The 14538-nt window shown below is 45.4% G+C and overlaps 1 protein-coding gene across 1 annotated transcript; it reads left to right on the top strand.

Annotated features, from left to right (window-relative positions):
• The first annotated feature begins 3433 nt into the window (after window positions 1-3433).
• LOC139364684 (frizzled-2-like) lies at window positions 3434-6453 on the top strand. The gene has a single exon (XM_071101632.1). It carries the CDS (start codon window positions 3610-3612, stop codon window positions 5257-5259), a length of 1650 nt encoding a protein of 549 aa, XP_070957733.1. The 5' UTR covers window positions 3434-3609; the 3' UTR covers window positions 5260-6453.
• The last annotated feature ends 8085 nt before the right edge of the window (window positions 6454-14538 follow it).

Below are 14538 nucleotides of genomic sequence, written 5' to 3'. Positions count from 1 at the left end.
TCTCGATTGGATTCAGGTCTGGACTTTGACTTGGCCATTCTAACACCTGGATATGTTTATTTTTGAACCATTCCATTGTAGATTTTGCTTTATGTTTTGGATCATTGTCTTGTTGGAAGACAAATCTCCGTCCCAGTCTCAGGTCTTTTGCAGACTCCATCAGGTTTTCTTCCAGAATGGTCCTGTATTTGGCTCCATCCATCTTCCCATCAATTTTAACCATCTTCCCTGTCCCTGCTGAAGAAAAGCAGGCCCAAACCATGATGCTGCCACCACCATGTTTGACAGTGGGGATGGTGTGTTCAGGGTGATGAGCTGTGTTGCTTTTACGCCAAACATAACGTTTTGCATTGTTGCCACAAAGTTCAATTTTGGTTTCATCTGACCAGAGCACCTTTTTCCACATGTTTGGTGTGTCTCCCAGGTGGCTTGTGGCAAACTTTAAATGACACTTTTTATGGATATCTTTAAGAAATGGCTTTCTTCTTGCCACTCTTCCATAAAGGCCAGATTTGTGCAATATACGACTGATTGTTGTCCTATGGACAGAGTCTACCACCTCAGCTGTAGATCTCTGCAGTTCATCCAGAGTGATCATGGGCCTCTTGGCTGCATCTCTGATCAGTCTTCTCCTTGTATGAGCTGAAAGTTTAGAGGGACGGCCAGGTCTTGGTAGATTTGCAGTGGTCTGATACTCCTTCCATTTCAATATTATCGCTTGCACAGTGCTCCTTGGGATGTTTAAAGCTTGGGAAATCTTTTTGTATCCAAATCAGGCTTTAAACTTCTTCACAACAGTATCTCGGACCTGCCTGGTGCGTTCCTTGTTCTTCATGATGCTCTCTGCGCTTTTAACGGACCTCTGAGACTATCACAGTGCAGGTGCATTTATACGGAGACTTGATTACACACAGGTGGATTGTATCCCACTTCATGATTGTGTCCCACTTGTTGTTGATTCTTCACAAAAAAATACAGTTTTATATCTTTATGTTTGAAGCCTGAAATGTGGCAAAAGGTCGCAAAGTTCAAGGGGGCCGAATACTTTCGCAAGGCACTGTATATAATATTAAATTTGTAATGTCTTTATTGTTTTGAAACTTCTGTATGTGTAATGTTTACTGTTAATTTTTATTGTTTATGTCACTTTATATATTTACTTTATATATTATCTACCTCACTTGCTTTGGCAATGTTAACACATGTTTCCCATGCCAATAAAGCCCTTGAATTGAATTGAATTGAGAGAGAGAGTGAGAGAGAGAGAGAGAGAGAGAGAGAGAGAGAGAGAGAGAGAGAGAGAGAGAGAGAGAGAGAGAGAGACAGACAGACAGACAGACAGACAGACAGACAGACAGACAGACAGACATTGCTTCAATTCAGCCACAAGAGCATTAGTGAGGTCAGGCACTGATGTTGGGCGATTAGGCCTGGCTCGCTATCGGCATTCCAATTCATCCCAAAGGTGTTAGATGCGGTTGAGGTCTGGGATATGTGCAGGCCAGTCAAGTTCTTCCACACTGATCTTGACGAACAATTTCTGTGTGGACCTCGCTTTGTGCACAGGGGCATTGCCATGCTGAAACAGGAAAGGGCCTTCCCCAAACTGTTGCCTCAAAGTTGGAAGCACAGAATCTCGAGAATGACAATGTATGCTGTAGCGTTAAGATTCCCCTGCCCGAACCATGAAAAACAACCCCATACCATTATTCCTCCTCCACCAAACTTTACACTTGACACTGTGCATTGATTCATCCGTCGAACTGCCAGATGGTTAACCGTGCTTCATCACTCCAGAGAACACAGGTTGTAGCAACCTCATGATGGGTACAGGGAAATTAGAGTATCATGTAGCAACCTCATGATGTGTACAGGGAAATTAGAGTATCATGTAGCAACCTCATGATGGGTACAGGGAAATTAGAGTATCATGTAGCAACCTCATGATGGGTACAGGGAAATTAGAGTATCATGTAGCAACCTAAATCTATCGATGTGACATTGAACTGGGTGAATGGAATATGAATGACAGTTAACCAATAGAAATAAGGCCATGTCCATAAAAAAAAAAACGCCCTCCCTCCTCTTAAACGTCACCAACCGCCACTGCCCTTCATAGAATGGTGAGGATGGCCCAGCACATCACTGGGGGTGAGCTCAGAGCCATCCAGGACATACATGCCAGGGGGTGTCTGAGAAAGACCCAGCCAACCGAGACATGGACTCTTCTCTATGCTTCCGTCCAGCAGGCAGTACCGGTGCAACAAAGCTCAAACCAACTAACTCCCCCTGACGAAAAAAGATTGCAGTTATACACTGTTGTATAACTGTAGTTAGAATGCAGAATAACTCCAGTATGCTGCAAATACTGCGTCCAATATAACGCAATTGTTTTTACTGCAGGCATTTTGCAGTGTAACTGCAGTTACAGTGCAATCACTGCGTCCAGAATACCACAGTTGACTGCAGTTACTGCACTTTTACTGCAATTTCAAAACCACTCTCTTTTTTTGGTAAGGGCCTAAGCAGCTTCTATCCCCTGGCCATACATGGCTAACTATTACTTCTCTCCCTTTCCCACAGACTATCCACACTGACTCTAGGCCCATCCACAGGTCTCTACCCACTCTGACACACACACCTTCACTGTCACTTTTACTCACTCACTCACACACACACACACACACACACACACACACAGCCGCACTGCTGCTAAATTATTATTAATTCGATGTATTACTACCATTATGCTGCAGTTCATTGTTCATTGATTATTGATTGCATCCCCATTAATATCGTCCAATTGGTCACTATTAATCCTGATTACGTGTTGATATTACCATTAGTATATTACAATAGTATTTAAATATTCCTGCTACCAGTCACTTTTCAGCTCAGTTTACACTGCTATATTGTTTATTGTTATTAACATTATTACTATTTATCCAGCTACCAATCACTTTTGCCTCATCTATGCCTGCCTACGTGTACATATCTACTACCTCAGCTCCTCGAGTATCCCTGCTCACTGTAAATTTGGTACTGACACTGTTTTCCTTTTTCTTCCTTTCTTATCTCTTATTTTTCATGACAAATAACATTTGAAACCTAATTCATATATAGATAGATACATACATAGATAGATATCTGCACATCTTGGCGTTGTGAGCGAGGCTACACTACAGTATGGTTCATTCAGGGGATGCATACTGTACTGAAGTTACTCAAACTCTCCCAAGTTGATACTGCTCTGCAATTCCATTGGCCAGCAAAACACTGGGAAGGGGTGGGAATCTGTTTCAAGGGCCCCCTTATCCCCATCCCTCCTCCTCCCGACTTTACTTTCAAACCAACCACAGAAAGTTGCAATGGGGGACTTGAAACTGTCTGATTGGGCCATGCAAGTTGCACAAAGGAAAAGTCAAGCAGCCTCTTGTAGGCGAACAAACAGCAACAGTTATTCGCTCACCGGGACTACTGCAGAAGCTGTATCAATTATTCCGTTATTTATAGCCAAAATACCGATGCTTACAGAATATAAAAAGTATCTGTAAATGGCATGACTTTATCTGGTTAAATTGAGGATATTTTTTTATTGATCAGCTCACAATGAAAATGGATTTTCAAACGAGTTGTGTGACTTTTTTCGCACTGATCATGCCGTCAATGATGGTATCAGCGCAAGGGGATAATGGCATTGCTTTCCCGGACCACGGATTTTGCCAGCCTATTTCAATCCCACTATGCACGGACATCGCCTACAATCAAACTATCATGCCCAATCTGGTGGGACATTACAATCAAGAGGACGCAGGACTGGAGGTGCACCAGTTTTACCCCTTGGTAAAGGTACAGTGCTCGCCTGAACTTAAATTCTTCCTATGTTCAATGTATGCGCCTGTTTGTACAGTTTTGGAAAAGGCCATTCCACCCTGTCGCTCAATTTGCGAGAGGGCAAAGCACGGCTGCGAGGCGCTCATGAATAAATTTGGGTTCCAGTGGCCAGAACGCCTCCGGTGCGAGAATTTCCCCGTGCTTGGAGACGGGCACATTTGCGTGGGTCAGAATGAATCTACTGCCACTGCCCCGCCCGTACACATGCCAGTCCCTGGAACCCCTGGCGTCCATGTCTACTCCACATCAGACAGGCCTTTCCGCTGTCCATCTGTGCTCAAAGTCCCCACTTATCTGAATTATTCGTTTCTGGGGGAGCTGGATTGTGGAGCACCATGTGAACACTCCAGGAGCAGTGGAGGCTACATGTTCTTCAATGACAAAGAGATTTATTTTGCACGCATATGGATCCTCATCTGGTCGTCTCTGTGCTGTGCCTCCACCCTATTCACCGTCACCACCTACCTAGTGGACATGCAGCGCTTCAAGTACCCGGAGAGGCCCATCATCTTCCTCTCTGGGTGCTACACCATGGTCTCCATAGCCTATATCGCTGGCTACTTCCTGGGGGACAAGGTGGTGTGCAATGGCAGCTTCACCCCAGACGGGTATAAGACCATAGTCCAGGGGACCAAGAAGGAGGGCTGCACCATCCTCTTCATGATGCTGTATTTCTTCAGCATGGCCAGCTCCATCTGGTGGGTCATCCTCTCCCTCACCTGGTTCCTGGCAGCTGGGATGAAGTGGGGGCACGAGGCTATTGAGGCCAACTCCCAGTACTTCCACCTGGCAGCCTGGGCTGTGCCCGCCGTGAAGACCATCAGCATCCTGGCCATGGGGCAGATCGAGGGGGACGTGCTCAGTGGGGTGTGCTTTGTGGGCCTCAACAGCCTGAACCCCATACGGGGCTTTGTCCTGGCCCCCCTCTTCATCTACCTCTTCATCGGTACCTCCTTCCTCCTGGCCGGCTTCGTGTCCCTGTTCCGCATCCGCACCATCATGAAGCACGACGGCACCAAGACGGAGAAGCTGGAGCGCCTGATGGTGCGCATCGGGGTGTTCAGCGTGCTCTACACCGTCCCTGCCACCATCGTCATCGCCTGCTTCTTCTACGAGCAGGCCTTCCGCCACCACTGGGAGAGAAGCTGGGTCAGCCGTAACTGTAAAGGCTTAGCCATCCCCTGCCCCATGCAGTACACCCCCCGCATGACCCCTGACTTCACCGTCTACATGATCAAGTACCTGATGACGCTCATAGTGGGCATCACCTCCGGGTTCTGGATCTGGTCTGGCAAGACACTCCACTCCTGGCGCAAGTTCTATACCAGACTTTCAAATGGTAGGCATGGAGAGACCACTGTCTAGGGAGGGAGGCCTAAACATGGGACTTGTTTTTGGACACTCATTTGGATGTTTTATGGTGTGTTTTTCTCCCTCCTATTTGTTTACTCACTGTCAGAGACTCAGTGGTACTTTTATACATTGATCATCAGATACTGTCAGTATTTTTATGGAACGTTGACACAATTTGTAAGAAGTCAAATATTGCATGCCAAAATCAAGAGGGGGGGGGGGGGGGGGGGGGTGTTGACCAAAGAACAAACTGTTGCTCACCTGAAGAAAGGCCAAAACCTCAGAATGAACAAACAACAAAGGTGTTCAGTGGATGCCATGTGCTGAAGTACTCTCTCTCCTCCCCCACTCTGTTCCTACTCCTTTTTTTAAGTTACCAGCCATAAAAACTCTCCAGTGTGAGTGAGAATCCAGCTGGGAATACAGTGAGCGGGGGAAGGAAGGAGGCCTGAAAGGACAGGCGGCCATTTTAAGAACGTGTGAGATGTAATTAAATGCAACTGTAAATAGGAATTGTAAAATATAAAATTATATATTTGTATTTAAAGAAAGGACATGTTTTGTTTTGTCTTCCGACAGCCGTAGTGCCTGGTTAACTCTAGCACCCCTTCTGAAAGGAGCCATAGACACACTGTCTCTTAGTGCTGTTTTCACTGGCAGTATGACACATACACATTTGAAGATTCTCCTGTCAAACCCAGATCTGTAATCATTTTCCTTCTGATCTATCAGATCAGGGAAGCTGGGTTGTAGTAAAGGCAGTCTTTGGCTGTGCACATTTTCCCTAGCTTAGCCCTTCTCCTTCCTCTCGTCTCCCCCCACCAATTAAATCCCTTGGAGCTGAGCTGAGCAGCAAGAGAAGCTGGGTGGTAGGGGTGAAGACAAGGCTGCAAGGACACTGGTCATGTCTCCAGGGGGGGGGGGGGGGGGGGGGGGGGGAAGCTAGCCCTAATTGTCAGTACTATACTCCATTACCAAAAAGTCACACCAAAAAGATCCACTTCTGGAGACTGTGTTGCTCAAACTGTTCAAATAATTATCTAGGAAAACAAAACAGTATTTTGACAAAACAGAATCAAAGAAGAATGTGGTATTTTAATGTTGTGGCGTGAAAAGTGGTGTGAATCTGTCAACCACAAATGTATCTCACATGAATTGCTGGGAGGGAAGGGGATGGGAAGGTGACGACAAAATAAAAGACACATGATTTGATTTTTTTTTTGTATTGTTGTGTGTGTGTGTGTGTGTGTCCTGTGTTGTCTTGACTAGCAGGATTATTTTCTTGATCTTGTCCATTTCGTTTGTCTTTTGAATTGAAAAGGGATTTCGTTACCACGACATTACGTCTCAGGATGTGCTAATATCATAGTTATAGTATGGAAATGTTAACACTACAAATATGGTCACTGTCTGAAAGTGAGGGTTTGTCGATGAGGGTTGGAAAAGGGGGTCCCTGTTACCATATTGTTCTGTACTACAGCACAAACTATGCGGTGTCATTTCGAGAGCCACCGTTATTTCTTATAACTGAGTGGTAACATGTTAATGCACAAAGATGTAAGTGAAGTTACAAAATGGTGGTCTCTGCCCAACTTCACCAGGTTCATCATCAATTCCCAGTTCCCCAATTTAAAGGACCATAAAAAAGGAATTTCTACATCATGTTATAAAGTTATGGTTAAGGGTTAAAATCTGTATGTCTTATGGCCTGGCTTTGGTTGGAGTGGGCTTAGCTGTAGCTCGGTGTACGTTCCAGGTTCAAACTAACAATGCCCCCTTTGGAAACAATCCAAATGCTGGGCATTATAAACACCACTGTGCCTCTTTTGAAGAGGGGATCACATTTGGGCTCTAATGTATGTCCTGAGGCCACGCAGTTTTACGGGCCGGACCCAATACAATGGCCTCCTTCACTCCAAAGTCGTTCAGCTACGATGATGAGGTGCTGTAAGAAGCCCTACTTTTAACGTGCCCTCGTGTGCACAACGCGTGGCTGTATGTATGTGAGCCTTGTCTGTCGGTAGACTTGCCCGTCTGTCCGCATCTCTCTCTCAGCTATCTCTCTCTTGCTCTCTCATGATGTGTGGCTAAAATAGGCCTCTACTCAAGAGAAGTCTCCATCACGCTGCCCTCGCCAATGTGTTGACAGTTGAGTCATACCTCAACATCTGTTAGCTCTCAGACTGTGTGGCGACTGCCACGAGGATGCATTACCCTGACGCGGCTCGCCAAGGTACAGGGGGTGAGGTAACGCTGGATACCTGGAATGACATACCCTTAGATGGAATATTAGCTACTATGCCAATAAGAACTTGAGTATGCTACTTTGTGTGTGTATATTTCTTTGTGAACATGGCATTCGTCTCTGCATGCGAGTGAAACGAAGGGAAATAATGGTGCTTGGCTTCACAGAGTACTTTATCGTTCAAGAACCTTTTTAAAGTAAACACAACATTGATCTGGAATCCCCCGAGTGATGCATGGCTGAAACTGAACCTCATCTGTGGTGATGTAATGAAATAAATGTAGTGCAGGCTGGAGAAAGGGGATACTCCCCGGATCCCCAACACCTCCAGCACGGAGGCTATGAGGAATACTTCCAAAGCATACTGTAAGCATACAGTGCCTTCAGGAAGTATTCACACCCCTCGACTTTTTCCACATTGTATGGTGTTACAGCCTGAATTTAAAAAATCGAATTGAAATTTTGGGTCACACAATTTTGGGTTACACACAATACCCCATAATGTCAAAGTGAAAATATGTTTTTAGAAATGTTTAGAAATGTATTAAAAATGTAAAGCTGTAATGTCTTCAATCAATAAGTATTCAACCCTTTTGTTATGGCTAAATAAGACTAAATAAGTTCAGGAGTACAAATGTGCTTAACAAGTCACATAATAAGTTGCATGGACTCACTCTGTGTGCAATAATAGTGTTTAACATGATTTTTAAATGACTACCCCATTTCTGTACTCCACACAAACAATAATCTGTAAGGTCCCTCAGTCGAGCAGTGAATTTCAAGCACGGATTCAACCACAAAGACCAGGGAGGTTCTCCAATGGTTCACAAAGAAGGGCAGCTATTGGTAGATGGCAAAAAAAGAAGCATACAATGAATATCCCTTTGTGCATGGTGAAGTTATTAATTACTAATTAATTACATTTTGGATGGTGTGGCAAAGAAATTAACTTTTTGTTCTGAAAACAAAGCTTTATGTTTGGGGAAAATCGAACACATCACTGAGTACCACTCGTCATATTTTCAAGCATGGTGGTGGCTGCATCATGTTATGGGTATGCTTGTCATCAAAAAGGACTGGAGTTTTTTTAATTATAAAAATAAATGTAATAGAGCTAAGAACAGGCAAAATCCTAGAGGGTAACTTCACCTTTCAGCAGGACAATTACCTAAAACAAGGCCAAATATACACTGGAGTTGCTTACCAAGACGACATTGAATGTTCCGGAGTGGCCTTGTTACAATTTTGACTTAAATCATCTTGAAAATCTATGGCAATAACGTGAAAATGGCTGTCTAGCAATGATCAACAACCAACTTGACAGAGCTTGAAGAATTTCTTAAAGAATAATGGGCAAATATTGTACAATCCAGGTGTGCAAAGCCCTTAGAGACTTACCCAGAAAGACTCACAGCTGTAATCGCTGCCAAAGGTGATTCTAACATGTGTTGACTCAGGGGGTTGAATACTTATCTAAATCAATACATAGTGTTTTATTTTCCATTAATTAATTAATTAAATATTTTTTTTTATTCCACTTTGACATTATAGAGTATTTTGTTAAGATTAGTTGACAACTAAATCCATTTGAATCCCACTTTGTAACAACAAAATGTGGAAAAGGTCACGCGGTGTGAATACTCTCTGAACAGCTCCTGCATGTAAGAAAGGGATAGAATTGGATTACCAATTTCTCACCTAATCTACAACAAGAAATCTACAGAGGTAGACTTGACAATATGCAGGGCTTGAACAGTTTGTACTCGCTGAAGTCTGTCTTGTAAGAGAAAGAAGGGGCAGTGTATGGCATGGTACAGTATAAGTACCAGGGTTGTAACAACTGACAGGTACAGTATGTGTGATTTAGGACAGCAAAAGAGACCATGCCTTGTTGGGGGGAAAAAATAGATAAATCTACCTGTCCCACTTATGTTCTGCTCCTCCACACCTCTTTGTGCCTCAGCCCTAGTTCCTCCTGTCTTTCTCCTCCCTGCCCCCCTCTTCTCTTCCCCTCTTCACTCAGATGAATGGGGGGAATGCAGTGAGTCAGTGGAGCAGCGCAGAGACCTTGGCCCAGTGACAGTCTCCTGTGAGCTGCCTCACTTCAAAAGGGCCGCTGAAACCCGACTAGCTCCTTGTAAACAGGGCTGCCTGGCCTGAAGGCACCGCTTCCTGCGCTTAACTCAACTTAATGGCTGGCTTGTTTGGCTTTTCGCTGAAGCAGAGAGAGAGACGAATGAGGAGAGAGAGAAAAGAGAAGGGGGAGGTGGGCGAGGTGGGGTGGTGGCAGGTAGAGTCTAAGATTGTTACAAGGGGTGGGCGGAGAGGGGGATTGGAAGGTATTTTGAAAAATTCACTTGAATAGGGGTGTTTTTCTTCTTTCTCTCGAGGTAAAAAAAGAAGGGAATAAAAAGGAGTATCAGGACATAGAAAGATGCTATATTGTAAATCTGTGGAGAAAAAAATAAAATATTTTCGGAACCTGAAAATGAAACAGATGCCCAGATTCACTTTTCAGCATGTTTTGCCAGCAAAGCCCTGTTCACTTGATACTCTCAGTCAGGAAAGGGAGACTGCAGACCTTTACCTGGTTTATACCTGATAGCTATTGCACATTTGTCCTTTTGTCCTATATGTAGAGGTATGATGACTATCACCCTGTACACAGGTCTCACATTTATTACATAGAGACACATCTATCAAGCTAAATGTATTACAGGAGGGGGAAAGTTATTACCTATATAGACCAGATATTGTCTGTTTTCTGCGCGCTATTGACCAAGTCTCTTCTAGGTGGTCTCAGCTAAGCTTGTCTATGCTGTGGATTAGCTCTCTCTCTTTGTTGGTCTGAGATTTGCCATGCTGCCATATGCTCTCCTCGAGGGCAAGAAGGGACAAGCAGCGGATTGGGCAGAAAGAGAGAAAGAATGCTATTCCAGAGAATGTTAATAATGGGATCTCACATCCCCCTGATTGAAAGAAGCCCTCAAGAGGCTGTTAACAAAGATGGATCATGTTGTTGGTCTGAAAAAAAAAGAAGAGACAAATAAGGGGAGTGAAAAAAGTTGCTCTCTGTGAAAAGTTAGCATGAAAAAAAGATGGCGAAAAGGTTAAAAATATATATTTTTTTTAAAGACCTAGACTTAGGTCTGTTACTCATCAAGTCTTGCTCTGATCTCAGAGAGGAGTATCATGCTCTGAGCGCTTATGCTCAGTTAGTTATAGTCAGACATTAGCCCTGCTAAATGAGGGCAGTTTAGATTTTCCAGCGCTCCCTCCATATCTCTGGATCTCGTTTCCCCCTTGAAATCAAAACAGGAAGTCCAATATGTTCCCTCTCCTCCTATTCCCTGCATGGATTGCTTCCTGAGGCCACCGTATAGATCTGGGGGAGGGGGAAATCAGAGAGTTGTCAGGAGAAAGGGAGGTTAAAATGTGCATTCTCAGTTTCTATGTTACAGAGGCACTCCTCTTCAATATAGTGGTAACCTGCTCGGTCACAGTGCTTCTCTTCGGGCAGACCCATTGCAAATGGCCATGAAATGCATTTCAACATTATGAGTGTTTTTAATGTCCTGTCCTGGTTTTATCAGTAGGCTGTGAGAGTCTTTGTGGACATAGTTGTAGATTTATTAGTTGAAAAGTTCACAGATACCTTGGCTGGACACTATCAGGGGAAAAGATACACAGAAAATGAAGGGAATGGATATCTGGAAAGCCTACTCTCAACTCTTCGACTTTGGATGATCTTACCAACTGGCCACTCAGTCCATGTCCTGTTCTGGGGCTCAGAGGATTTGTAAGTTAACTACAGCAGTAGGGAACGGAACAGAAGCAGACAATAACTGTGGTGGCAGAGCCTCTGTTACAGCCGGCCTCACTTCCTCCACCCCCTCCTTGGCTCACTCTCACACACACCATTTGTCTGGGGTTTTATGACCCACATAGTACACACAGGCCATTCAGAGGTGGCTTCAGTGAGATAGAAGGGTGGGGCCCAGGCTAGGCAGGCACACACACGCACACACACACACACACACACACACACACACACACACACACACACACACACACACACACACACACACACACACAGTGTGAATACAGAGTATTTTAAAGGGGCTAACTATTTCTCTGTGCGTGCTTGGAGTAAACCACTCAGGTCCCAGGCCCTGTCGTAGAAGACCTAAGGGTGTGTGGTAAAGAGATTCTGGGTGAGTGTGGTAGAGAGAGAGAGGGAGTCTGGGGGTGTGGGGTAGAGAGGGAGAGGGAGTCTGGGGGTGTGTGGTAGAGAGAGAGGGAGTCTCGGGGTGTGTGGTAGAGAGAGAGAGGGAGTCTGGGGGTGTGTGGTAGAGAGAGAGAGGGAGTCTGGGGGTGTGTGGTAGAGAGAGAGGGAGTCTGGGGGTGTGTGGTAGAGAGAGAGGGAGTGTGGGGTAGAGAGAGAGAGAGAGTCTGGGTGTATGTGGTAGAGAGGGTCAAGAGAGAGGGAGTCTGGGGGTGTGTGGTAAAGCGAGAGAGGGAGTCTGGGGGGGTGTGGTAGAGAGAGAGAGAGAGTCTGGGTGTGTGTGGTAGAGAGGGTCAGGAGAGAGGGAGTCTGGGGGTGCGTGGTAAAGCGAGAGAGGGAGTCTGGGGGGGTGTGGTAGAGAGGGTCAAGAGAGAGGGAGTCTGGGGGTGTGTGGTAGAGAGAGAGAGAGTCTGGGTGTGTGTGGTAGAGAGAGCAAGGAAGTCTGGGTGTGTGTGGTAGAGAGGGTCAAGAGAGAGGGAGTCTGGGGGTGTGTGGTAGAGAGAGAGAGAGTCTGGGTGTGTGTGGTAGAGAGGGTCGAGAGAGAGGGAGCGCCCCCTGAGCTGCTCCAGCTGTTGCCCAGAGTGGTTCTGACAGCTGCGTTACGGATATTTTGGGAGCCTGGAGTTCGCCTGGGATAATAATGGGCTTGATTTGGAGGAGAGAGGGGGGTTGATACATAGCCAGACACCACACTGTGTACACAACCATACCACTCCTCGGGCCATGGCACGAGTATAGGTTAACAATCTGGTGATGAGAATACAAACAGAGCAATGGGGGAATTCTTCTAGTCAATGTCATCATCTTCTATTGTGTTCGTGCAAATGACTCCTATAATAAGAAACTCCAGCAACTTTTGTGCTCCAGGCAGTACATGAAACAGACGAATACAACTCTAATCCAACCTGTATACGACCCAGCCAGTTCTGTTTGACTTGGTTTCCAGCTATTGTTGTCCTGACTCCCGTGGCACAGAGCCCTTGCTAAGACAAACACAAACACCGGTGGTCAGTTGGGATGAAGGATTGGGGTGAAAGCACTTACTGTCCCACCTCAGTGCACAGGAAGCCCCCTGTCTGACATAGCTGTGTTCACTGGTTAGAGCTCGCTGCCTGGCCTTCTGAATCCGCCCCTGTCTGTATAGTAGCTGTGTGGTACAGCACAGAGAGCTGCTATGGCAACTCAACTGACCTACAGACCTGAAGCTGAGAGAGGGCGGGGTTCACGGTCTAGAATATATCTCCACGCCTGATGTTAAGATTAAGTGGTTAGTTAGCGTGTAGGTTCAGGCTTAGAGTTCTACAATATAGGAAACTAGCGTCACTAGCCTTAGGGTTCCAAAACATATGAAATGGAGCAAAGAGAAGACATGTTTTTTTAGAATATATCCAAATAATTAAATTAGAAAACATTGAAATTTGACATGGTTGTTAAATGTCATAATTATAACGCTCATGTCATCTAATCACAATGCTTCCTTGGCATCTCAACTTAGTTGGACTAAGTTGTATACATCTGAAATGAAAGATACCGTATGTTCTATCCGTTCTATTTCTACAGTTCCTCTCCTCTGTGGTTCTGCAGGCTCTGGAACCCTTCAGGCTCCAGGTGATGACTCATTTCTTCGGCTCCTTTATGGCGAGCGTCGATCCCCGTTTTAATGGGAGCCTTCTTAACTGCTCTTTCAGAGGAATTTACAACCCTGGCCCTCACCGCTCGCTCACTCACTTGGCCCACGAGAGGGGAGGCAGGAGAAGGAGGGGAGCACACTGGCGCATTGTCCTGACACAGCCAGGAGTGGAAATGTACCACCAGAAGCAAGGTGGTGGGACTGGCGGCAGGGCATGTGTTCCTGTGCATGTGATTGCGTGCCTGTATGTGTAAGTGAGTGAATGAGTGAGTGGATAAAGGAGAAGGGCTGGAGCTCTGTAGGTTCTCTCTGTAATTTCTCCCTCCCTGTGCAGCGTAATCACTTCCATCTGAGCCCTGCCCAAAGAGAGAGAGAGAGAGAGAGAGAAATGGTGGAGGCGCCTCGTCAAGGAGGTGCGAGTTAAACACACACACACACCCATATCATATGCACACACTCATAAATAACCCATGTTCTAGCAGACACACAACACCCACTAATATACACATCCATTCTACATATTCTCATTCCAAAAACACTCAGCATAAGAGTTACTAACAGTAGAAGAGTCACTTTCTACAAAGCTTTTCGGAAAAGCAACAACCCCCTAACGTCATGTCCAGTCTCGCACCACTCATCAGATCCTTCTGGGACATTACTACATTTGCTCCTACTAGCCCTCAAAACCAGTCATATCAGAAAAAGACATTTCATCTCGTTGAAAACTTTAGCCCACACTATCAGTACAAATTGATTGAGCAACTCTTAGCATTGTGTGGTTATGGTAAGGGCATAAGACCGCATTTTCTAATTTCCTTCCTTCAATCCTGAGGTTTTTTCTTCCTCTTTTGGTTGGGGGTGGTTCCATCTGTCCTGCTGCACATGTTGAGCTGTATGTTGGAAGGCCTTGGGGAGAGACAGACAGACTCTCCAGACCAGACGTTCATGGTCAAACGTGCAGCGTAACTAATAATAATCTCACAAAAAAAACAACCCAGGCCCTTCTGCACAGCAAACCCTCTGCCAAGCGGACCTCTCAGATAGATCTCCGCTGTACCGCTGACCACAGGGACAACTAAAGTAGGCCAATCCTAGTGCCGAATGAGGTCTTATCAGTTCTGTGTCGTCCTT

The sequence above is a fragment of the Oncorhynchus clarkii genome, chromosome 13, assembly GCF_045791955.1.
Source record: "Oncorhynchus clarkii lewisi isolate Uvic-CL-2024 chromosome 13, UVic_Ocla_1.0, whole genome shotgun sequence".
In the NCBI taxonomy this organism is placed as follows: Eukaryota; Metazoa; Chordata; class Actinopteri; order Salmoniformes; family Salmonidae; genus Oncorhynchus; species Oncorhynchus clarkii.
The sequence above is the reverse complement of the archived record's forward strand: the minus strand, read 5'-3'. Positions and strand labels throughout refer to the sequence as shown.